Raw genomic sequence first — 25,561 nt, forward strand, 5'->3', positions numbered from 1 at the left:
TTCTCGACAATACTTAAACCAATTTACATTGGTTTTCTTATTAAATCACCATGCAGTGCTGTGAGGTTGGTTATTATCATTAACCCACTTTACAGATGAAGGGACTGAGGTGCAGAGAGGCTAAGTAACTTTCTTGAGGTTTAATGGGTAGGAAACTGTGGAGCCAGGCCTGCAACTTGCTAGATTCACTTCCGAGCTTTCAGTCTCAGCCAGAGCTGTTGAACAAACAGCTGTGCGACCCAGGAGCACACACCCCAGCCCCCAGACTGCATCTACAGGGGGAAAGTCATGGAGACGGCAGCAGCAACAGGAGAAACGTTCTCTCTTTGCTCATCACATCATGGGGTAGTGCCCTGCCGTCCAGCAAGGCCAGAATTAGATCTGTTTTAGTGATCCTTGCACTGGCTGTGGAGTTTGCGTACGCTGGAAAAAGCATTGTCTCTTTCCTCCGGTATGATAAAGGCTGAAAAAATATGAAACCTTGACCTCCAGCCCAGTTTCTTCACTTCACCCTTCATGAACAGGGGAATCTCCCCTTTGTGTCATCAGGGTTCAGGGATCCCAGTTTTATGATTATGGATACATGACCTGACATTCACTGGCTGCAGCCCAGATCCACCCCTGGGTACCCTACCTGGTTTGACCAATTTAAGCATTCAGATGTAGCCGGTTTCCATGGAGCCTTTGGGGAGGTTAGGCCAAAAGGACTAATTCTTGAAAAACCTAACCTTTCTTTCTAAAGTATGTTTTACTGCTCTCATTGCTGATGTATTAGATATTCAGTCGGGGCAGGGGGTGTTGCTATGCTTTCTGTTTATTAAAGTGAAAATTTATTCTGCACCACTGTGCTAAAATAATCCATTCTCTGTGAGTTGAGAATTAAACTGCAGTTCAAGGAGAACACGAGTAGGGATTAGAGGAACTGAGCTAACTCTGTCTTTATTCATGGAGGGGAGTCAAAAGCAGAGGCCTAAAGGAATTAACTGTGAAAAAGGAAGAGATCGGCGTGGTCATTACAATGAAGCTGATTATAATTTGCCTTTGGCAAAAATACTTAAATATTATTTAAAAAGGTATATGTAGTAGTCATACTGTGAAGAAAGGCGTTCTTAAATCCTCTTTAAAAAGCTGGTAAAATCCTGGTTATCAACTGCAAATGACCTGCGTGGCCAAGTAAAATCAGAACTGATGTAAACGTCAGAACAGCCTGCTTCTCTGCAAATAGGTGGGTTAGGACTTTTAAAGTAGGAAACAGGCTAGTCTCTCTCTACTTTATGGTGATTGTATTTGTTTATTTCAGGTTTTCCTCTCTCTGCACACTCATATACACACACCTGTATGCATATATCTAGACCTGTGTCTAGTGCCCTTTCTCTCAGGTGCACAGAATTGTGTTGATCACAGTATTGCTTCATGGCATAATCGTATTATTCCATCTGCACTCCACTTTTTTGTTGTTCTTTGGTTTCCTATCTTAGCTTATAATTTCAGGGGCTTCCACTTGGCCTTTCCCACTGAGAGCTCTTGCCCTACAGACCAAGCACTGTGTTAGTTAAGCCAGTAGGTATGTTCAGACTAATTATGCATTTGGGGTCTTGAGGGGACGATGCCACCTCTAGGTGTCAGTATCATCTCAGACTCTGTGTCCAGGACCTGTCAGTGTTTGGGTGCCATAGCCTGTATGTGTATGCACATCTTCTTTATGCATTCATCTGTTGATGGACACTTGGGTTGCTTCCGTATCTTGGCTACTGAAGCATTATCTCCTCATCTTAAGCACAGCATTGTCCTGGCGACAGCCTTTAGTGTTCAATCTCATTTTTAAGGCGTATTAGTAAGACAGTTGGAGCCTTTAACAACCTAATTCCTTGAGAATAGGGTTAATTCTGGGCAATGCCAGCACACTGGCAAAGATCACTGAAGTTCATCTTCCTAAGCTAACCCGATCTTAGTCCCCAGTCCCCATACCCTCCCAGTTCCCCATACCCTCTACCCTAAAAGCAAAGGTATGAATTTTTAACACAGGGATAATAGTGGAAACTTTTTTTAGTGGAGATACTAGCTTTGAGAATCAAAGCCAGTCTTAACTTGCCATGGTTTCCTCTGTGTGCTAAGCAAATATGACATCCAGCAGGACTGCTGTGATTCCATCTCTCTCCTCTCTGTATATATAAGATAGACAATGACCTATAATCAAGAAAATTGATAGTAAAAGATATTTGCACTAAGGACTCTGCTTTTCATGATGCATTTACGTTGGGAGGCAGAGCATTGAGTAGCTTAAAACTTCAGAGCATATGCATTAAGAGTTAAAATCTAAAATGGAAATCTGAAGCCTTAGTGCTTTGATAAACCATTTGCGAAGAGCATACTGACCAGGTGCCAGGTTAGCATTGGGGTTTTGAGGTTTGACTTTTAGAAGCCCCCATCTGTCTCATGAATGGAAACGTCACATCCAAGAAAGTGAGACCAGTGGGGAAGGATGGTAAGAAGTCCAGATGGACAGCCAAACAGCAGCCTGGAGCTGACATCTGAGGCAAAATTAGCACATATCACTTCTCGGCATATTTATCAGAAGTTGCCAATCTAAACTCTTTTAGTTTTTCCCCCACAACTTCCACCATTGAAACTCATGCATTAAGTAATTTGGGCACTACCCTGACAGTCTAGTCAACTCACGGCAATATTTCATAGGGAGTTACCGAAATGACATCACTCCCTTAATTTCAATCTAAACAAAATGGTTTACATGGAAAGTTGCACACAGCTTTCTATGAAAGCCTGGAGGAGAAAGAGTCCTTTATTTGAGGCACAGTGGGAAACGTCATCATTACGAACATGAAGTCTGTGAAAAATACATATTCCAAAAGAAAATCATATAACAAAATGTACTCTTTAGCATGTGATCTAAGTTTTGAGTCAAAATTAGGAATATTCAGATCACATTTTAACTTTCTTTTATAACAAATTTTTTTAAGTTTTTTATTAAAATAAAAAAGAGGAATAATGTAGAAATGAATGACAAGTTTAAGTTTAATTCAGAAAAGAAATGTGAAAAGAGAAGAGAGCATGGTGGCCAGTAGAGGGGCCAAGATTTGAGGCCCAGACGTCAGGGTCCGTGCCCAGCTGCGGCACGTGGGAACTGTGTAATCTCGAGCAAATTTGGGTCTTCATCTTTACGATAGAGACAACGGTCTTTTCTGCATAAGGTTTTTATGAGTATTATATAAGATAAAGAAAGTGTTTGGCACTTTTTAGGTCTTTGTTAAAGAAGGCAGGGATATGTAGCGTAGAAAATTTAATTATAAAAGATTCAATAAACCATGTGGCTTGAGATCTTAAAAAATAATTGTAAAAGAATTCTAACATTTGGATTATGACTTGTAGTACAGTGTCCTGTAAATAATTTTAATCTTAAACAAAACAAAAATAGACCTACTAGAGCATATACTTGCCTGCTCTGATGAAAGTATTAACAAACATTGAAATGGACTCAAATCCATCATCATGATGAACAAACATGGAACTAGAGATTTATCCATTAAATCCTGACTAGTCTCAGCCTGTTTTTACTCCCCCAGCCCCAGTTTCATCCAAATTACAGAAATGGACATTTGAGACCCAGAGGACTTGATTTATTTAGCATAACACAGTGGTCAGGAAATTGCATTTTAGTGGCTTCAGGGAAATTTTCCCAAATGGTGGGAACCAGTGTTGTTTCCCCAGTGTCGTTGTATATTTAAATTCCTTTTAAAAATATGAAAAGTATATGGTAAAGTAATTTGCATGATTCTTGCAGTTCAGTTTCTGCTGAAGATCACTGGAAAAATTGAGCCTCCGAGACACCTTTCTGAGAGACACAAAATTAGTTTTGTGTGTTAGTGATAGAAAAACTATTCTACCCTGGAATGAAAGGATTTGAACGTTTTGAACTTTGACATTAGAAAAAAAAAGTTATAAACTATAATCCCTTATTTCCTCATTTTACTTACTAAATCATTGCTGTTTCACAGTGGAAATGGAAAAGCAATAATGCAGACCAAAATAAAGAAAATGCTAGCTTTATAATGTTCTCGATCTTTAACCTCTGCTGAAAAGAGAGAGAGAGAAAGAAAAGCTACCTCACAAATTACCATGGCTCAGTGCCTGAAGGAAATTAGTCTGCTCTAAAGAAATATCCTGCTATAGTCAGGTAAAAATTAACAAAATTTGAAATATAATACCTTGATCGAGGACTGCGTGTCTAGCAAGTGTTGTCAGTTACCTACTGACCGTGGATATACTTCATTCACTGCCTCAGCATGGAAAATGTATAAAGGACTGGTGACAGTTTTTATGGGCTGCTAATTTATTTTCGACGTTTCCAGTAAATAAAGATATAAATAAACAAAGCTGTGATCATGCTTGAGCTGTTTATCTTAGTCCCGAGTTAAGAGTCTCTTCTTTTTCTTGGTGTAATTCTTTCACATTTCAGTGTAAAGTGTTTCTCATCTATACTCTGCCTTTGCTAGATTTTAGTACAGTTACTTACATTTAAGGATAACGTGAGTGATTTTGAAACTTTTAACTATAGTCACCTGCTATATTGGTCAAAGGGTCAAGTAAATTGTTCTTCCAAGTACCTGTTGCTTTACTTACTTCCAGAGGACTATTTTAAGCAGCCCTTATTTCAAAGAATCAGAACTTAAAATAAACAAATAAATAAATTTAGTCATAGTATGAGCAAGTTTCTTTCAATGCCACCCTATGTATATTAGAGGAGTTGCTCTGTTTTGTGTGTAAGCTTTGGTTTTCCTGATGGGCTGTGGCTTCATACTTCACAGGTTAACATGTCTTTTCCAGTTTAACTATGAAAACCCTCTGAGGTATATTTTTACCCCAGCCCAGTAGCAGCACACATAGGGCAAGTTTGTATGATGAAGCATGGCTGAATTCTGGTGAGTGGCAGAAGACGATTTGGGCAGTGTTTACCAGCAGCTGTATGCCATCATACTAAATTTAGTACGGCTTTATTTAACAAGCTATAGCTGATGCTAATCTGAAGCATAAACATATTTTTCAGCTATAGGTTTCAACTTCCAAATTCTTGGAACTGCTACCAGGAGTACGTGACTATTAATCAGAATTTCCCTCCTCCCATTTGTGATGGAATACCATAATAGTTCTATCACATAAAAGTAAACAGCTTTTCATTTTGTTCTCTGCATTAAGGATCACAGTGAAGACTTCTTATCCAGTAAAATCAGTATTATTTGCTAGTTAATAAAAAATGAAGAGAGGATTATAAAAGTCATATGTCCTTCATTAAAACTTTATGTTGACCTTCATTTTCCAATCTTCTGTTCCACAGAGTGGGGCTTCTTTTTGAGAGTGGTTTCCCAAATGACCTTATGAACGCTCTCATATTGTCGCATAAACCTCACCCAAATGCTTATGATTTCCAGTTTCATTTCTTTAGATTAATGCAACAGTCCTTCAAAACACTCCTGAGGCATTGTGAGTGCAGAATCCGTCTAGATCAGCGGTCGACAGACTCTTTCTATAAAGGGCGGATAATCAACATCTTTGGAGGTGGAAGTCCCTTTTTGTTGGAGACAGGCTGCTCTTCCGCCCTAGGGCAGGAGCAGCATGGACATTCAACACCCAAATGAACGAACGTGGCTGTGTTCTCATAAAATGCTACTTACAAAAGCAGGCAATAAGCTGCACTCGGCCAACCCCTGTTCTCGATGATCACTATTATCACTATTCTTGCTCTATTTCAGATTGTTGACCCTCTACCTAATTCTGCAGCTGTTTTCTTAGTGACTGGCTAGATGATTTTAGGTGGGTGGGGTCATGGACAAATTTTATTTTAATAGTTATAATCTATTAAACTGTCTCAAGGGAAGAAGCATAACTAGTACGTTAAAACTGTGTGTTTACAGATGTTATTTCTGAAAGTATTATTGATTAGAATAAAGTTCATGTAGTGTTTTTTGTAAAGACTTTTTAAGAGCAATTTTAAGCTCATAGCAAGATTGTGAAGAAGGTACACAGATTTCCCATATACTTCTTGACCCCACACGTGCACAGCCTCCCGTTATCAGTGTCCCCCACCAGAGTGGTACGTTTGTTACAACTGATGAACCTCTATCAATTCATTGTAATCACCCGAAGTCTGTAGTTTACCTAAGGGTTCACTCTAGTGTTGCACAGTTCATGGATGTGGACAAATGAAAATTGACATGTATCCATCAGTATAGTACCATACAGACTATTTTCAGTGCCCTAAAAATCCTCCCATTCAAATTTTTAAAGTGAGTATGTACATAGAAATATCCTAAGTGGAAAGCAGTGTAGGGGATTCAAGGATACAGCCATTGGTATAGAGATGTGATTCATGAATGACTAGAATTTGAGAAGTGACATAGTAAGACTTATTATCATTGTTAACATTGATGGTTACTATCATTAGAAAGTGTTTTACCTTCTAGAAATGTTTTGCAAACTAGAACTCAGAGTCACCATTATGTTTGCCAGAGACTTCCAAACGGAAAGGAATGCCCTGCTAATGAGATCATAATAAATTGAGCTCTGTTATCTTTCTTTCCAGGTCTGCCTTTCTTATCTCCAGTTATCACCTCCTCTTCTTTCCACCCTTCCCTGTAGTATTGCTCTTTTTCTGCTCTTCTCTACTGTTACCTAGACTGTAATCAGAAACCTGGCCATTCCTGAAATTTAGAAGGAAAATTTTTCAGTATCATTCAAGTCATTCCAGGTTTTTCCACTCTTAAGCATTTGCCTATGTCTAGCCTATGAATCAATGCAGCACTCAGAAAGAAGGGATGTATTATGCCATTACAGTCAATATTTTATGTTTAAAATATAATTTTTCAAACAAAAATATAAGTAGACTTTTTCTAAAACTACAGCTACATGCTTATACATTAAGTACGTTCTGTTTTAACATGAAGGCATTTAAGAAGGTGCTTTCAGTCATACTGGGAAAATTATCAGAGGTTGCTCTCTTGTTTTATTGGGTTCTAAGCACCACAGATTTGAAGCCCTTGAAGATATTTTGTAATAGAAAACATTTGAAGCTTGCTAAAAAAATTCTCATTCAGTAAAACCATGTTGTGAATATTTAGTTGTAGGCTTAGAAAATTAACAAACTCATAGAATACAGCTCTTCACAAATTAGATTATCGTAATTTTCCTCCCACATGGACTATTTTTCCTTAATTTACCATGATAAAAAATATTTGTAATAATTAAGAAAAACAGGAAGTATAGCATTCTGGCATTTACTTGAAACTTCATTTTACATTTAAAAATATTTCTTGTATGTTTATTTTCCCTGTAGCTTTAAGATGGAAGAATGTTTATTTTTTTCCCACAAAGTATAATGTTGCATTTCATTTAAATCCTGAACACTACTGTGGACACCCTATTTGTAGTGACTAGTTCATTATTAGTATTTCTGTCTAGAATCAAGAAAGTATGTGGATCTCATGAATAAAATATGTTCTAGAATAAGCTCCTCTTTAAGAAGGTAGTTAAAATTTCACTGTGTTTTTCTCTTAGGAGTATTGCTATGTTATGTGTAACTACTGTCTTTACCATTTGCACAACTTGTGAGCAGTAGGAGTGAGGTGAGGGAGAAAAGGAAGGGGAGGATTGTTCCGCCGTCAATGCTCCATCCCTCACCTCCAGGCTATGTGAAAGTGAGATTCCTTAAAGAGGCTGAAAAGAACAGTAATGAGGATCTTCTCTGGAAAGTGTTCCATAAGCTAGAGTGTGGGAGGAGGAACATAAGAAATGGAGCCCAATTTACATCTGCTTTCCAGGTTTAAAAGGCAAATGATACTGAGTTTCCCATCTCCCAGGTGAGGCTCCCACAGAAAGGAGACGGACTGAGTAGTCCTGAAAAGGGCACTTGGCACATAGCTTCCTGTATGGTGGGTGACCCCAGCTTGGGGATAAACTGTCAGAAACAGAAACGTGGGGCTGATGAGAGGTTACAAGTGGTCAGATAGAGGAAGGGCCCCTGGGATCAATGGTGAGAAACGTGAGAGACTTCCGCACTTTCCAAAAATATCAGTAAAAGTATTAAGCTTTGGAGCCACCATGCCCAGGAGGCACTGATGCCAGAATCATTCAGTTAGAAAAAATATTTGAGTTCCTAACGCACTTCTAGACCCTGGGGATAGAGTAGTGAACAAAAAGTTACAAATCCTTTCCTTCATGCAGTGTACATTATAAAAACCAGGGACAAACAATAAACACACACACTGTGTGTGTCAGGTGTGAGAAGGCCATCAGAAAGTCAAAGCAGGGTGAGAATGAGGCTATGAAGGAGGTGAGGGGAAACCTCTGCTGTCTGCAGGGGGTGAGGAGGGGGCAGATTCCTGACAGGGACCAGCAGGTGCAGAGGCTCTGAAGCAAGGGTGTACCTGAGGGAGGAAGGATGTTAAAAAGCCCAGTGTGACTGGAGCCGAGTGGTAAGGAGGACACTAATAAGCGACAGATTTAGAGATGCAGTCTGAGGCCATGATGTGGGGCTTTGCAGGCTGGGATAAGTACTCTGGACTTAAGTTTGAGTTCTCAAAATGGGAGCTTTTGGAGGAGTGAAATATTCTGACCTCCAGTTTAAAAGATTTGCTCCGGCTGCTGGGTGGTAAAAAGATGATAAGGGAACAAATGTGAAAGCATCAAGACCAATTGAAAAATCTACTGCAATAATCTGAGGCTTGATAGCTTGGATGAGGAGTTTACTGGTAAACGTGATGAGAAGTGGTTGAATTCTGGACGTATTTTGAATGTTGAACCAACAGAATTTGTTGACAATCACTTGTGAGGTAGGAGAAGAAAAGAATCGAGTAGTTCTAAGGGTTTGGGAATGGAGAGGAGGAGGCTGCCGTTAACGGAGATGGAGAACATCTGTGGGTAGACTGTAGCTGGGGGAGGGAGGTAGTCCGAGCTCAGCCTTAGACGATTAATTTGAGGCACCTGAGAGACATTCAGGAAGCCATTTATAGTTGCTCATGTGGGTTATATTCCAGGGCAATGTCGAGGCTGACAATACAAATTTGGGAGTCTTCAGCTTATAGCTAATATTTATAGCCATTAGTATAGATGAGATCATTGTCAGCTGCGGGAGGCTGGAGAGGGATCCGAGGAGGTGAGCTGCCCAACTGGAAGAAGGCGTGGGGAGCTGACAGAGAGCAAAGTAGCACTTTATTGCACTACAAGCCGGTGGCACGCGCCCTCAGGTGTAGCACTTGTCCTTTTATTATGCCCGCGCATGCGTATTGTTCATAATGCTTACTCATGCTACTAGCGCTTGCGTACATTTACTTCTTACCTCATACACATGCAAGTTATTGTGAACTTTGACCTGGGTCCCGTGGCCTACTCACTTAAGACTGCCGACATTCTACCCACTAGGTCGTGGGGACCCTGGCCCACAGACCACCACCACAACATAGTGAACAGCATCCTATCACTAAACAGGCAGCCATAATGTGAGGCTGCAGTGTACAGCCCAACTGTCCGTGCAAATCTGCAAGGGGCTGGGTTCATGCATTAACACCATCCATACCGCCTGTAACTCAGCCCATTGGCTGGAATGGCCTTCTCCTGTCTCATACCAGAAGGCTTCCGTGGCAGGGTGCAGTGCCACTGCAACCCAAGTGGGCAGATTGCCCTTGCAGGAACCATCCATATACCGAGCATCTCCCAGGAGTGGTCCCTTTCCCTTGTGAAGGGCACTGGGTGTGGAATCCACTCCCTGATGCGGGAGTGTCTGCAAAGCAGGCACAACAAGTTTCACAGGCTCTAACACCTGCTGCAGCTCTGCAGCCAAGGGGCTGGTGGCGTATCGGGCCCGTTGTTCTAAGTAAGCACCCCACTTAGTCAGGGTTGGGGTCTGCACAGACCCCGATCAGGGTTGCTTTGCCCACATATGTATCCATCCTGCAATGAGGTATATGGTCTGTACCTGTACTTCTTGCTTCCCTGTCAGGGGCTCAGTGGCTATCAAAGATGCACACATTGCTGCCAACTGTTTCTCAATTAAAGAGTAACGATATTCAGCCCCTTTCCATAGCTGGGACCAGAACCCTATGAGCACCTTCCGTTGCCCATGCTCTTGCTGTAATCCCCGACCATATCCCATACAGTGCATGCAGCAGCCATCAACCAGTTTATCAATGTATGGTTGCCAGCATTAGCATTAGGCTAGGGAATGTTTTGCAGCCATTGCCGCAATGAAGGGACGGTTGTTATACTGGCCAGCTAGCCCATCTCCTTCGGAGATAGCTCAGTCTGGTCGCCCCATCATCCCAAAGGCGTAAAAGCCATGCGGGGACTGACTCACCCGTACGCTGTTTATACTGCTTTGCCAGGTCCCGCAATTCCATCGACGTATAAAACGTGTAGGTGGTTTGTCGAGTCGCTCGCCGTGGTCCCACAGGAGCTCCCCCAGGGCCATGAGTTCCTCCAGTTCCACCTGCTGCTGCACCCCTGGTCGTAGACGCAGCGGAATTGGGGGTGGGAGGGGTGGCTGGGCTTACCGTTCTTGAAGAAGCGGTGGAACTGGAGCCATGCAGGCGTCTTGCTGCCATACCAAGTCTCTGCTCGAGTTCCTCTTCCTTGCGCTGTAACTTCTCCACTTGTGTCTGTAATTCTCTATTTTCTCGGCTCGCATGGCGTAAGACCGATAAACACATCCAGGCTGCCCTCCTGGCCACCTCCCAGTGGGCCAGTGCGACACTGTTTTCCAACAACTCCACAGCCTTCCAGACGTCATCTGGCTGGGGCGCCTCTGTGTCCCAGTTTTAGGTTGGGGCCCATGCCAGCAAGTAAGCCGTGACCCAGTACCATAAGGAGGTAGGGGGCCACATTGTTTCCATCCGAGCTTCCCCGTCAGAGGAAGGGGGAACAGGGGGGCACTCACCTCATCCTGCCTGCTGACTGCGCCAAGTATCAGCCGCGGGAGGCTGGAGAGGGGTCCCAGGAGGTGAGCTGCCCAACTAGAAGAAGGTGTGAGGAGCCGACATAGAGCAAAAGCGCACTTTACTGCAGTACAAGCGGGTGGCGCGCGCCCTCAGGTGTACGCAGTTGTCCTTGTATTATGCCTGCGCATGCGTATTGTTCATAATGCTGACGCATGCTGCTAGCGCATGCGTACATTTACTTCTTACCTCATACACATGCAAATTATTGTGAACTTTGACCTGGGTCCCATGGCCTACTCACTTAAGACTGCCGACAATCATGAAGGGAGCATTTTGACAGAGATGAAGTCTGAGGTCTGAACCCTAGAACACTTCAACCCTCAGAGGTCCAGGAGATGAGCAGGAACCAGCAGAGGAGGCTGAGAAGGAGGTCTGTTAGATCACATCTCCACCAATCGAGTAAAATCTTTACCAGTGCCGGTCCTTTCTCTTCCCCATTGCAGCCTTGAAAGTACCTATAATAGCCGCTGGCTAGGCAGGAAAGCATAGAAAAATAGAAGGAAAAAAGATAACCGTGTCCCCTCCACTACTGAAGGCTTCTAAGTCTGAACAGGCTCAAACCAGGAAGGCAGAGAAACTTAACTGGATGAGAGATTAGAAGTATGTGGTTGTTGGGTTTCAGTGGACGTTATGTTCATATGAAAGGCAAGGGAAAACCTTAAGGGAGCTGACTGAGATTTCCTAGGTCAGGAAAGAACTGGTCAAAAGGAAATTTGCAGAATGACAGTGGGAGAAATAATAAAATTGCTTTCTGCTTGCACCCTTGTGGTTTCTAATACCCATTACTATATATTCGCTCAGTTTCTATGAAAACATTTCCAACTTCTTGACTTACAGTTCTAGTCTTCCAGCAAAAGTTATAACTTTTGCTTAAATCACCAGACAGATGCTGTGAGTAATTTAAAGAAAAAGAGATTCCAAAGGTGATGGTCTTTCACAGTGTCACTGAGGACCCCTGAGGTGCTTTATGTCCTTGAGAGGTGTCCAGATTACTTCGTATGGATAAGCAGCAACTCTGTCCTGTAAAGCAGTCATGCAAGTATGTGTCTGTGCTCCATCAGCCCGGTTGGAGTGTGACTCCAGGGAAGTCCAGTCAGTCTTGGTGAGTCCTCTCAGTCAGCTGTTTTGAATTGGCCACTTTGCATAAAGGATGCTAGCAGATGAGTTTTTGAACTTACGCAACTCCATCACCCCCTTGAACAGATAAAAGTGTGTGCTTTACAGACTGAAGGAGCCTTAGGAGTGAACCCTCCATACTCACACCTATACAACTCATTCTGTGCATATACACAGATGTGTCTGTGCAATTCATTGTATGTACATATTGAATTTAAACTGGATATATATAAATGTCAGGTAAACAAGGAAATCAACAAACTCAAGACCATACAACTATAACAATTTAAAGATCAACTTTCTTAGAAGAATTGCTTATAGTATGTGTTTTAGTAACTGAGTATACCATTTTTGTTGAATTTAATTCCTTTTATGGTAATAAGTATGAAAATCACAGGGACTAATATTTATATGATAATTCTATAATAGAATGTAGGACACCTTTTCACTTAATGCCATTTATTTAGAAAATACAAATTAAATGCCTTGATGCATCATTAAAGTATTGATGAAAGATCAAGATTTCTTAAATGAAGGTTCCTATTGCATTATGCCAAAATACATTTAAAAATCCTGAGGGTTTTATGATTACACTTAATGTACTAATGTTTAAAAAGGAAAATAGGGATAGAAAATATTAAATGCTTGCATGTCTGCCAAGTGCAAATGGTTATAGTAAATTTAACTCTGGAATTTCCTGACTTTTGTGTTGTTAAAATTATAGGTTTTACTCAACATTGAAAGAGCCTTTCCATTTAATTTCTCTATATTAAAATTTTTAAGATAATTGTAGAGGGTAGAGAGAATTGGAAAGAAGATTCTAGGAGACATAAATAGCTCATCACACAATTTCGTTAAAAGTATTCCTTTACAGAAGCTCAACATCATTGTTTTAAATCTTCAGTATTTTATAACTTGTAAATAATTTGGTTTTATTTGTCTTGGACTAACAAAAGGTAACAAAATGTTTCCGCCATGAGTAAAGAAAAAAGAAAGAGAAAGAAAGGAAAGGAAAAATTCCTGCTGGTGGATAGCTACTCTTCTCCAGAAGTATCATTTGGGGATGCAGACCAAAAATTTAAACTCATATCATTTGACCATGTTATCAGTAACTTTGATGTATTTTGAGATAGAAATAGCTTCCCTATTGTTGTCTTAATGTTAAAAAGCACTGTGATGGAATTGCCTCTTGCCACCATTACTTCATGCCTGAGTTACTCCAAATGAGTGTTTAGAAAGATGCAGTATTGATTTCCGGCAAAAGAAGTAACCATTTATTAATTGCTAGAATAGTAACCTTTTAAAAAATGCTATTATTCTGCCTAAGTGGACAGAAATCTCTTAATTAAAAGAGTTCCTTTAGTGCCTGTTAATGTTAACATACAGAGACTATTTTAAATGTGCTTCAATAACAAGAAGAAAAAGGGACCAAGGCGTATATATAATATAATCATATATAATCATACTACATGTGTATGTAATTATAATATAGTAAGACTCTGAAATAACACTAAAATATTGATACTGCGTAATAGATAATAGGCTTCCATCCTCTGTACAATGGATGTACAGTGGATCCTGGTGTTTTCCATGATCATACAAAATATCCTTCCCTTACCATCTATCCCCTGAGCCAGTGCATCTCTCTTCCTTCCTGTCACCTCATACTTTGTAATTGTCTACAGTCATTCCCCACTTTTATTTCTCTGACTTACTCTAGAACCCATTGTAGCCTAGGGAATGGCCTCACCAGTCAGGTGAAATTAATTTCAACAAGATCACTAGGGGACTTTTCCCATTCTTTATTTTACTTGACATTGCTGCAAAACAAACAAACAAAAAATTACCTATCTGCAGTTGGCTCCCCAGAGTGGAACACAGATCTCTCCTGAGCCGCTTGCCCTTGTGTGCCCCTGCTTACCAGGCAGGCATGTTTCAGACGTCCCCCCGTTTTCTCAGCAGCATGCGCAGACCGAGTCTTTTGCTTCTCTACATCCAGTCCACATGTGCCTTACCAGCATTTCTCAAGAACATCATCTCTGTGATTGGTCCGATCATGCATTTTCGAGCTCAAGACGTGAATCTGGGTAGCACTCTTAATACCTTCCTTTCCTGACACGCCATTTTTTCAGCAAGAACTTGGATAGATTCTGCATCCTAAATGTATTCTGAATCTATCCACTGCTCTCTGCCTTTATCGCCACAGTCTCTTTTCTGGATTACTGAGACAGCTTCCTGTGAGGTCTCCCTGACTCCCGCTTGTTCTACTGAAATCTTTTTTCCACGTTGCAGCCACAATGATCTTTCTAGAACACAGATTTGGTCATGTCACTCCTGAGTCCCCCATTCTTGGGGTAAAGCATGCCATCCTCTCTTTACATCTCTAGCTTCGTTTCTTTCTACCCTCTCTGTGATTCAGACACACTGATATTTACTTGTTCCTCAAATAAATCGCTTTCTTTGTTGTCTTGTCATTTTGTGTGTGCTCTTCCCTCTGCTTGGATAACAATATGCCATTTCATTTTCATAGCCGGTTTTAGACCTGTTTGTCTGTTATGTTTCAGCTTAACTGTCGCCTTCCTGTGGAAGTCTCTTTTGGCCCGCTCCTCTTCTGCATTCCCTTGTCACCTGGCACCACCCCTGCTTTAGTGTTTACTACACCATATTGTCATCGGGTGTAATTTAGATCTCCTGGCCATCACAGCTGGCTTCTGGGGAAGGAGTCCAGCAAACCCCTGGTTTCAGCTGTACTCACTGCTTAGCAATTCTATTTCTGATCCAAGGAAGTGTTCATCTTGTATTTTGAAGCCAGCTGGGTCTTTTTGTTTTCTCTTTTTGTACGTTATCTGTCGCTGTTCCATGTTTGCAGCAGAAAGGAGGTAACAAAGCATCCTGACTAGACACCAGAATCTGCACATTTAACAAGCTGTCCGGGGTGATCCTTATGCGCATTAAAGTTTTGTAACACCTGCACTCTAAGTTACTCTATCGAGGAGACCGACGCTATTTGACATGAACTTACTCAACCTCAGATTCCCTCTGATTCCCTCTGTTACTACGTCTTCAGTTTCCATTTCTCCTGCCTTTGATGAAGTGTCTTCTCATCTTTCCAGAGTGACTGTTCCAGCTCTGGGCTTAGTTCTGTCACCTTTCTAGACTCCTGCTAACTCTCGCTAATAATTAGTTTATTTTCTAGCCTGTATCTCTTTTCTTTCCTGAATCTTCCTCTTCACCGACAGTCAAGGCATTAACACAGACCCTCTCTCCACCAGCTCTTTACTCACCTCTCACTATTCTATTTCTTTCTTCACTAATGTTTTCTAAAAGCTCAGCTTGTACCAGCAGTCTTAAATTCCTCAGCACGTATTTATTTCTTAACCTTTTATAAAACTGCCTCTTTCTTCCTGAATCCCTTATAGCATTTGCTGTTCTTGATTACTTTGTTTCTTCTCGAGTATAGTTTCTTGGTGTGTTAGTTTTCTCTTGCTGCTATAACATATTACCATCAACTTAGTGGCTTAAAGCAACACAGATTTATTACCTTATACCCCAGGAGATCAAAGGTTTAACATGAGTCTCATTGGGCTGGAATCAAGGTGTTGATAGGACTGAATTCCTTATTGAGTGTCTGGGGGAGAATCCATTTTCTTGACTTCTACAGCTTCTAGAAGCTGGCCGCATACCTCGGCTTGTGGCCCTCTGTCATGTTCAAATCTCACGGGGTGGCTTCTTCACATCTCTGCATCTGACACCTCTGCCTCCCTCTTCCATTTATACGGATCCTTGATTACAGTGGACCTAGGACCAGACAATCCAGGATAATTACCCCATTTCAAGATCAACCGATTAAAAATCTGAATTCCCTTTTGTCATATAAACTAACATATTCACAGGTGCCCAGGATTAGGACTCTGATATCATTGATGGGCCACGAGTCTACCTCCCACACTTGACTTCTTTAAAATGTACGTAGCCTTTCAGGAATTCTGGTGACCTCTCTTTCCTTTTTCTTTATCCTCACTTGCTTTTCTTGTTTCAAGTGAATATGCCTCCTTTGTAACTATCTTTAACATCTTTCCTGCTGTTCTGTTCTCTTCACTTTATATTCTCTATCTTACTGATTTTAGTCACATTGATGGTTTCAACTCTCTTATCCACAGATGCCAAATTCTAAGGATTTACCCTGGATTTTCAGCTGTTTTCTAGACATTATTAGCTGGAAATGTTAATAATGAAGCCATCCACTTTCCCCAAAGTTTTTCTTTCCTCACTAATTGTATCATTAATATTAGCTCATTTATGAAGCCTTACTGTCCCTTACTGTCCTCATTCTTGGTTTTGACTTTCAGGATAGATATTCCCTTTATTTATTCTTTGCTCTCTTGGCCCCACCCTCATTAATTGGAACTTAGACCCTGCCTTGTCCCTGAGCCCATTCTTACCCCAGCACTGTTCTTTGTCAGCTTCTGGCACGTACCATTACCAGAAGTGATGTTCCTCTTTCTCCTGCTGAGTGATTTGGTTGCTCTTCACTGATGCAAAGCAAGGGCAGAGAAGGGTGTTCTAACTTTCTGGTTATATCTTCTACTCCCCTATAAAAACCCTCAATTCATGGGAAATAGTTCATTCCTCATCCACTAACTGACCACTTCCAAATAATTGGCTCATAGTTTTCCCCATCTTCTCTGCATGTTGAAGTCCTGCCCCAATTTTATCAACTACTGTGTCCTCCAGGAACTTCCTGTTTCACATAATTCAACTGGTAACATATTGTTAAACTTCTTTGGTGGGATCTATCATATTGTGCCTTGTTTTAAATTTATCTCTGTAATATATTACAAGCTCATGATGGTTAGAGATTATGTACAGCCGATACATGGTATGTGAAAAATCAAAGGCCTTTAATCAGCAATTACTTAATGAGTGCATGAATGAACAGTAGATGCCCAATTAAATATGTTTATTTAACTTAAGGAAAATTGAGACTTGTAAAGAATGAGTAGCATTTTCTTTAATATCTCTTATGAAAATAGACGCAAATTTCCTCAAGAATGTACCAGCACACTAAATCGAGCCACACAGAAAAATGATTACACATCATTATCAATTGGGATTTATCCCAAGGATGCAACTTTGTTCAGCATCTGAAAATCAAGTAATGTATCATATAACTAGAATAAAAGACAAATGCCGTATGATCATCTGAACATGTACAGAAAAAGTATTTGAAAAAATCTGACACCCTTTCATGATAAAAATGATCAACAAACTAGGAATAGAAGAGGACATCATCAGCCTGATAAAGGGCATATATAAAAACTACAGTTAGCATCATACTTACTGGCAAAAGAAACAACACTTCCTCTAAGATCAGGAATAAAACAGATGTTCACTCTCACAACTTCTATTAGACATCGTTCTGGAGATTCTAGCTGGGGCAGTTAGGAAAGAAAAGGAAATGAAAAGTATCCAGGTTGGAAAGGAAGAAAATAAAATATCTATTTGCAGAGGACATGCCTCTAGTGGAAAAGGGGTCAGCTAAGATGAGTCAGGTAGCCACTAAAGTGGGGAGAATATCCTCTAAACAGCTACTTAGACCCAAGAAATGGTTCAGCAAGGTTACTGTGATACAGTATCAACATATAAGAATGAGTCATATTTCTATAGACTAGCAGTGAACACTCTGAAAATGAAACTAAGAAAAGAATTTCATTCACAGGAGGACCAAAGGAATAAGTGCTTAGGAATAAATGTAACAAAAGGAAGTGAAAGACTTGTACACTTAAAACCACAAAACCTTGTTGGAAGAAATTGAAGATCTATGTAAATGGGACGATATCCTATGTTTGTAGATTAGAAAACTTAATGCTAATATGGCAGTATTTCTCAAATTGATTTATAGACTGCAACACAATCCCTCTCAAAATCCCAAATGCCTTTTTTTTTGCAGAAATTGAGAGTCTGATCCTAACATTCATATGGAAATTTGTATGCAAATCATGTGTCAGATATGGGACATATATACAGAGCTCTTACAACTTAATTATAAAAAGACAGATAACTTAATTAAAAACTAGGCAAAGTAATTGAATAGATATTTCTCCAAAGAAGATAAAAAGAAGCAGTAAGCAAATGAAAATGTGCTCAAAATCATTAGTCATTAGAAAAATTCAAACCAAAAATACAGTGTGATACCACTTCACATCATTATAATAAAAAAGGTAATAATGAGTGTTGGCAAGGATGTGGAGAAATCGGAGTCCTCATCCACTGCTAGTGGGAATGTAAAACATTACAGCTGCTTTGGAAAACAATTTGGCAGTTCCTTAATAAGCTAAACGTAGAGTTATCATATGATGCAGTGATTTTACTTCTAGGTGTATATATCCAGGTGAAATGAAAACATAGGTTCACAGAGAAATAGTGCTCAGGTGTTCATAGCGGCTTTACTCATAATAGCCAAAAAAGGAAACTAATTTGAATATCCATCAACTGATGAATGAATAAATAAAATGTAGTATATCCATACAGTAGAGTATTATGCAACAGTAAAAGTCAATGAAGTACTGATATATGTCACAACATAGTTGAACTTTGAAAAAATGGTGCTAAGTAGAAGAAACCAGTCACCAAAGACCATATATTTTATGGTTCCTTTATATGAAATGTTTAGTACAGGCAAATCTATAGAAACAGATTAGTTGTTATTAGTTAAGGGGTAACTATCGCATAGGGCCTGGGGGGAGGCAGGCAAGGGGACTGCTAATGGGGTGGGATTACTTTGGCTAGAATGAAAGAGCTCCAAAATTAGGTTGTAGCCATTCTTGTACAACCCTGTAAATACCAAAACCTGTTGAGTTCTGAACTTGAAGTGGGTGAGTTGTATTATCATGCAATTATTATATTTCAGTAAAGCTGTTTATAAATATACAATGAAATTCTGAGAACAGTTGATGTACACCATGCTTTCAAAATCTGAAAAAGGAAAAGCAGGTACTAATTTCCCATTACAACTTTTATCCCTCTTAAACTTGAAAATAGGTAGTGATTTATTGTATTTAAAATTTAGCTATACATTTTCCTGATTTCAAATAGTATAGTAATTAATAAAAATTCACAGAAAAAATATTTACTTCTTTTCTATACAAAAAACATTTTACAGAATAGGCCAAATACATTTGGTTCCTTGGCTTTGATGGAAAGAAGATGTTCTATTAGCACTTTTTTTATTGAAGTATAGTTGATTTACAATGTCTATGAGTACTTTTTTTAAAACAAAATTTCTTGTTTTACTTGCTCTAAGTTCTCTGGGGCATAATTGTTACATTTATGTATGACGTGTACATATTGGAATTGACAGAATCTCTAGAGCGATGTTCTTAGAATTCAGTGGTATCTGAGATCACACTTAGCGCTACTTATCAAATTATTCTTTATATTCTTATTAGAGTAATATTTACAGTAAATGTTGTAAATGTTGGTTGACAAATATGAGGTTATGTGGTTTGGCAGTCAGAAATCTGTCAGCTGGTTTTGCTTAGATCTAGTTTTCTTTTTTGAAAAACCTGTGTTCGGCCTCTTCAAATTACCAAACGCTTTCCAGCCCTTCTCTTTCTTTACCCTTGCATGGCACGCTGAAGACCCCCCTTCTTTTTGACACCGTGCTGCCTGGTCCTTCCTTCCCAGACTCCTGTACTGGCTTCTCTTCCTTTGCTTTCCCTTAGATGGTAGTGGTTCTCACAGTTCCTCCCTTAAGCTCAGTTCTTTTCATTGGTGTGTCTTCTTTGGAAATGGCCTCTATTGCTACAACTTCAAAAGCAATCTACAGAGTTGGTGATAAGCCACAAACTTACATCTTTACCCCTGACTTCTTGACTGAGTTTCAGATTATTAGTTGGAATCTCTGCCTGTTTCTCTCAAACATTTCATAGTCAAAATGTCCCAAATTCATCTTAAAATCAAGGTAAGTTCTTCCCTCTGTGTCCTGTTTTCTGTTAATAGCACTCCTATTAACTGCCTTGTCAGTCAAGCTAGAAGTCCAAGACAAAGTCCTGCCGAGTGCTCCTAGAATCTCTTGACTATCTCTTCCTCATCGTGCAGCTTACTTCAGGCTCTCATCACTTATCACCGGACTGTTTATTTATCTACATTAAGCACAAGGATTGTCTTTCTGAAATATTAACTTGCTTATGTAAAGTTCTTGTTTAATTTAAACCTCTTCATAGACACCGTAAATCACTTCAGAAAAAAAGCCAAAGCTCTTGGGAAGGTTCTCCAGGACTCAGCCTGTGGCTAACTAGCTAAGTTTATCTCTGTCAACCATTCTGGTACACTTTTTGTTCCTCAGCTGTGCTGTATTTTCAGATGTATTCACCTATGCTGTTTTTTGCTTTCATTTGTTTATTTTTTAAATTAATCTAAGGCTGACTGTATTCTGCTTACTTTAGTAATTAATTCAGAACCCCAGGCTTCCGTCAGTCAGCATCCTGTCCTGTCTAGAGGAACCATTCAAAAGTCAGCGTGTGACTCAATTTAAGACATTAGGAGAAAAGCGAAGACTTGGTAGGTGCTCCTGGGGACAAGTTCTCTTTCTCTTAGGAGACAGCCCCTGGAAGAAACACCCTGTCTTCCTCCAGATGTCCCAGTCAAAGGGCCAGCCTAGGGCTGCTACAGCCATTTTGCTTCCATCAGGGAAGGTAGCCTTAAGAATGAAGTCAAAGCAGAGAGGAAGGCGTAGCTGAGCATATTTCAGAGAAACTGAGCAAGCGACATTGCCTTGAAACAATCCTAAATTCCTTGACACTTCTGGACTGCCAGATATGCAAGTTATTCAATTTCTGCTTTATGCCAGCTGGGATCAGTTTTTCTATGGCAGACCAAAGCCTCCAAACTGATCAATAAACTTTTTTAAAAAGAGCTCAAGGGGAGATGGGCAGAGGCACATTAGGTCTGCAGAGCATGAATGAAAATGAATTCCCATTAAGACTGCCTTTTCCCGTGAATAGCTTTGCCACCGTTAGGCACACTTGTTTGTACCTGTCTAGGCAGTATATGCTGTATATTTGTGAAGACACTCCTTCCAAGTCTGATTGTGACATATGGTCTTGAAGAATTAATATTACAAAAGACCTAAATGCAGACATTCTTCTTAACATAAATGTTAATGCTAAATTTAAATTGATGGATAAATATTGGGCACAACTACATTGAAAAGCAGGGTGTTTTGATCAGTAAAAACCAAAACACCAGGCATTTTAATTTTTAAAATTTGAGGGGACATTTAGCCCAAAAATAAATGAAAAACATTCCTGTTTTTCATATAGAGTTCTTAAATACTTTACTGAGAGCCTTTTACATATAATTATTTTGAAACTAACCTTTTAAGATTTTTATTTAATTCTAGGGCAAATTGTGAACCATGGAGTTTTTGTAAAATAAAATACTTAACAAAAAAACCCACAAATTTAATATAATTCCATGTGTTCTATGTTCCAGGGTTCTTTTTTTCCCCCTTAAAAAAGAAAAATGTCTACCAACTTTCCATTCCAACTGTACTCTTTTTGTTGTCAGGAAGACTGTTTGGAAGCAGAGAACAAAGAAGTTCTTTATTATGAAAGGAAATGCCTGAAAATAAGGGTTTTAAATAAATAATAATACTTGAATGAAGGACTTACGTTTCCTAATTTTTAAGAATTTAGATCAATCTGGGCTTCATAAGTACCTTGATTGTTGGTATAACTTTAGATGTAAGAGGATCAGAAGGCAAGATTTGGTCCATCACTTTTGTGTTGCTTGCTGCTTTATTGTATGCTATTCTCTCTCTCTTTTTTTGTCTTCCTTATCTAGAAGTGATTATCAGTTTATTTGGTGATTAAAGTATCGCTGTTCTAATTTCCTTTCTCTTCTGAATCCACATTCAGTTTTACTAAGATACACTGCACTAAGATAGCAACACAAGATGCAACAGATCCTAATTTTGCACACATGGTTTCATTTCGTTGGATTAAATCTAATGGTAACTCATTCACCACATTATATATTTGCTCCTCATGTAACCAATTCCTGCTAGAATTTTGATCTCTCTCGGGGAATTGGTAGATTATGATTTGTACCACTGTGCCTTCAGTGTTAAGCCTCAAATGAAGATATTATTTCAGAGAATGTCTGAATCTGGTAACTTTTTTTAAAAGGACATTCCAAGACGACACAACCATATAGCTATTTCATGATACAGCTTGTAAGCAAGACTGACTTGTCAGAATAAATGGTGGGAAAAAAGAATGGATAGGCCAGTAGAGGAATTCAAGAAAAGCTTTGCTAACCATTTCTTAACTGTGAGGTTTAAAATTTATTTCCTTGTATTTACAACTTTCATAATTATAATTTTTTCTGTGTTTTTTCTGTATATATTTCCTGTGTATAAACATATTGATATGTTTAAATATATATGTATGTGTGTATGTATATATATATATAACTAAAAATAAACTGAAAGCTCAAGTTTACTTTTTGGGAATCATCTATGGTTATGGCTTTTATAATTGTTTCCTCTAGTCACTGGTCTCTGCTAGCTCTGTTCCTTAAAAAGGACAGCTAGCTCCCAGGCATCTGTGGCTGGGTTTTCCTCACAATGGCTCATTTCCTCTTAAATGTATTAGCAAGTAGCTGCCAGTGTACCTAACTGTAGCTTTGTTTGACTTTCCACCTCTTCTACCTCTCTCTGCTTATTGAACTAAAAGAAAAGTACATTAAAGCTTATATAAATGGCCAGGTTTTTTTGGTTTAGGGAAAGTTTAAAAGAAAGCAGACCTTTCATTAATATGAAAGGGAGTGGGCTAGCCCCAACATTGAGGAAGTTAACTGGATAAGTGCAGGGAGGTACAATAGGAAAACTGGACACTTCCCAACGCCGCCCAAGTTTGCCCTTTGCCATTTCTCTGTATTATTTTAGACTTGAAGTTAATTCCCAGAATGTCAAATATACCCATAATTCAGATGTAAGTACAAAAACACATCCTGAAGCCAAAATTTAAAAAAAAATGTATTTGCCACCCTCCACTGGTTCAAATAATTAATGTGAAAATTAGCTATAAATTTTTAAATGTAGTTATTTCATATTTTAAAATGTAATCCCTCTTGTATGTGTTTTTTTTTTAAGTCTCTTGTAGAATAATTCCCTAATTGATGTAGAATGGAAACTAAAACACTGACATCTTTACTTATTTCCAATTTAAATTGCATTTAGGGGGAAAAAAGGATATAGAGTTTTGCTTTAGTTGGCCTTGTTTTACTGCCATGGGAGTTTCCCTTCATCTCGGTTCCCATAGATATGTGTGAGAAATTCTTTAGGGACTGAAACAAGAGTACCTTCAGGGTTATATGATCTGACCTAATCAACCATGAGTGCTCTCATACTCTTTTTTAAAAATCCCTTTTAAAAGCTATTTAATGAAGGCCTTTCTCAATCGTCTTCTCCTCCTCCCCCGGTCAGACATTGATGAGTGCAGCATCATTCCTGGGATATGTGAAACTGGTGAATGTTCCAACACCGTGGGAAGCTATTTTTGCGTTTGTCCACGTGGATACGTAACCTCAACAGATGGCTCTCGGTGCATCGGTAAGCCTCGTAGTTTTGAAGGCACAATATACTGTTTTTTTATGATGACAGAACAGCCCAAACAGGTATAAAGATGGCAACGATTATAAAACCATTGGGAAAATGCCTAAAAGAGTTGTTTAAAATAAACGGTATCACTATTGAGGGACTGATAGACCAGGTGCTCTTTGCAAAAACTTCGGTTTCGGAAGCCATCTGGGTTTATTTTATGCTGTCAAAGTCATTTTTGAAATGAAGAAAGACTTCCTCAAAGGGCTGATCTTGTGGAGTGTTAGAGACACAAAGGTACGAGAAAGATTTTTTTAAATCTACTTTGGAAGACAGTGTAGTCATTAACGTTTCTTTTGTTGCTATGAATCATGAATGTGGCCAGTGTCTTATTTACTTAGCAGTTGTTTATTTTAGTGAAAATAGTTATTACAAAAAAGAAATCACATTTAGTTTTGTGTTTTAAGCATTTTTGAGTTAAAGCAAAATATATTTGCATGTTCTCCTTTGTTTAAAAAGATAAAACATCTCAGTCACGTGTAGGTCATCTATTTTTGACAAGCCTTAGACTTGAAGAGCACTAAAGATTCGTATAGTACAAGAACTAGGGAAATTAGCCCCCCACCCCAAGACTGGAGTTGTTCGGTTCACTAGTGGGTGACCGTCTGGGCAGTGACTCTCTCCCATGCCCACTGGGAGGGTGTGTGAGCAGCTGACTGCCAGGGACTTTCTGTATCCAAGTGATGGTAAGTGACCTGGGTTGGGATGGAAATAACAGAGAATTAAGGATGAAAGCTTGAAGTCCAAGGCCACCGATAAGAAGGCCTGGATTCACTTGGGCATAAAATGTGTTGACATGCCAGGCACTATGCTGTGGCCACCAAACAGTGAACGTGAGAGATGGAGATCTTGCCTTCAGAGTACTGTGTTGTCATCAGAAATAGTTGTAGTCAACTAGCAATGGCAGTCAAAGAAGGAACGGTGGTAGCGGGAGCCAAGTTAACAGCTACCGTTTATGAAACACATGCCATGTGTAAGGCACTGGACAGCCACCTCACCTCATTATTGCATAGCAGGGGCCTTGGGCAAGCTATTGACCTCTATATTTCAGTTTCTTCTAGTAAATGTTTAATGAAATATTCCTTATTACTACTATTACTATTATTAGGGAGAGGAGGAGGGTATAGGAGACTGAGGATGTAATCCTCATAATAGCCCTGTGTGGCAGGCATAATTATTCAGATTTACAGATGAAGGAATTGAGGTTAAAAGAGGTTAAGTGGCTTATACAGTGTTTCAGGGCGGATAAATGGAGCCAGGACTTGAATCCAGGTCTCTGCATTTGTGTTACTATGTACCACATTGTCTCCTTACCTTCTCTAAGGGGGCAGAGACCCTGTTCCCAGATATCAAGGTCTCCAGCATGAGTGGCTCACTGCCTCCGTGCTGCAGTCTGCTTTGAAAAGTAAGATGTCCTTTTGGAGCCTCCCTTTTCCATTGTAGAATTACGAGATTTGAGTGACAGTTGTTTGTCCTTTATAAATGAATCAGAGTTCTGTTTTACACTAGGTGAAACGTTATAGAAATGTTGTCCATAAAACAGAGCAAATTAACTCTTTTTAGGGTCAGTGTTGCCAGTTGGCTCACTGCATGGTAAGTCTGATTCATTTAGCATAATAACAGCTATGAGAATTGAAATTGAGTAGAACTGCCTACACTTGGCTTAATTTTCTTAAACTGTATAGGAAAAGAATGTACCTACACAAACACACACACACACACACACACACACACACACACACATTCAGGCAGCCATCAGCTTGAACCAGGCATGAACTCA

General features: G+C 39.6%; 1 protein-coding gene and 1 long non-coding RNA gene across 2 annotated transcripts in view; one reads left to right on the top strand and one right to left on the bottom strand.

Annotated features, from left to right (window-relative positions):
- LOC140694046 (uncharacterized) overlaps nt 1-11,022 on the bottom strand; it is an 81,278-nt gene extending 70,256 nt beyond the window's left edge. The window contains exon 1 of the long non-coding RNA XR_012069791.1: nt 10,940-11,022. This is a non-coding gene — a long non-coding RNA (uncharacterized lncRNA). The remainder of the gene's footprint in view (nt 1-10,939) is intronic.
- FBN2 (fibrillin 2) overlaps nt 1-25,561 on the top strand; it is a 207,644-nt gene that overhangs the window by 71,174 nt on the left and 110,909 nt on the right. Inside the window, exon 8 of the mRNA XM_031673106.2 lies at nt 23,608-23,733. Within this exon, the coding sequence (XP_031528966.2) occupies nt 23,608-23,733 (126 nt within the window). The remainder of the gene's footprint in view (nt 1-23,607; nt 23,734-25,561) is intronic.

This window comes from Vicugna pacos, chromosome 3 (genome assembly GCF_048564905.1).
Source record: "Vicugna pacos chromosome 3, VicPac4, whole genome shotgun sequence".
Classification (NCBI taxonomy): Eukaryota; Metazoa; Chordata; class Mammalia; order Artiodactyla; family Camelidae; genus Vicugna; species Vicugna pacos.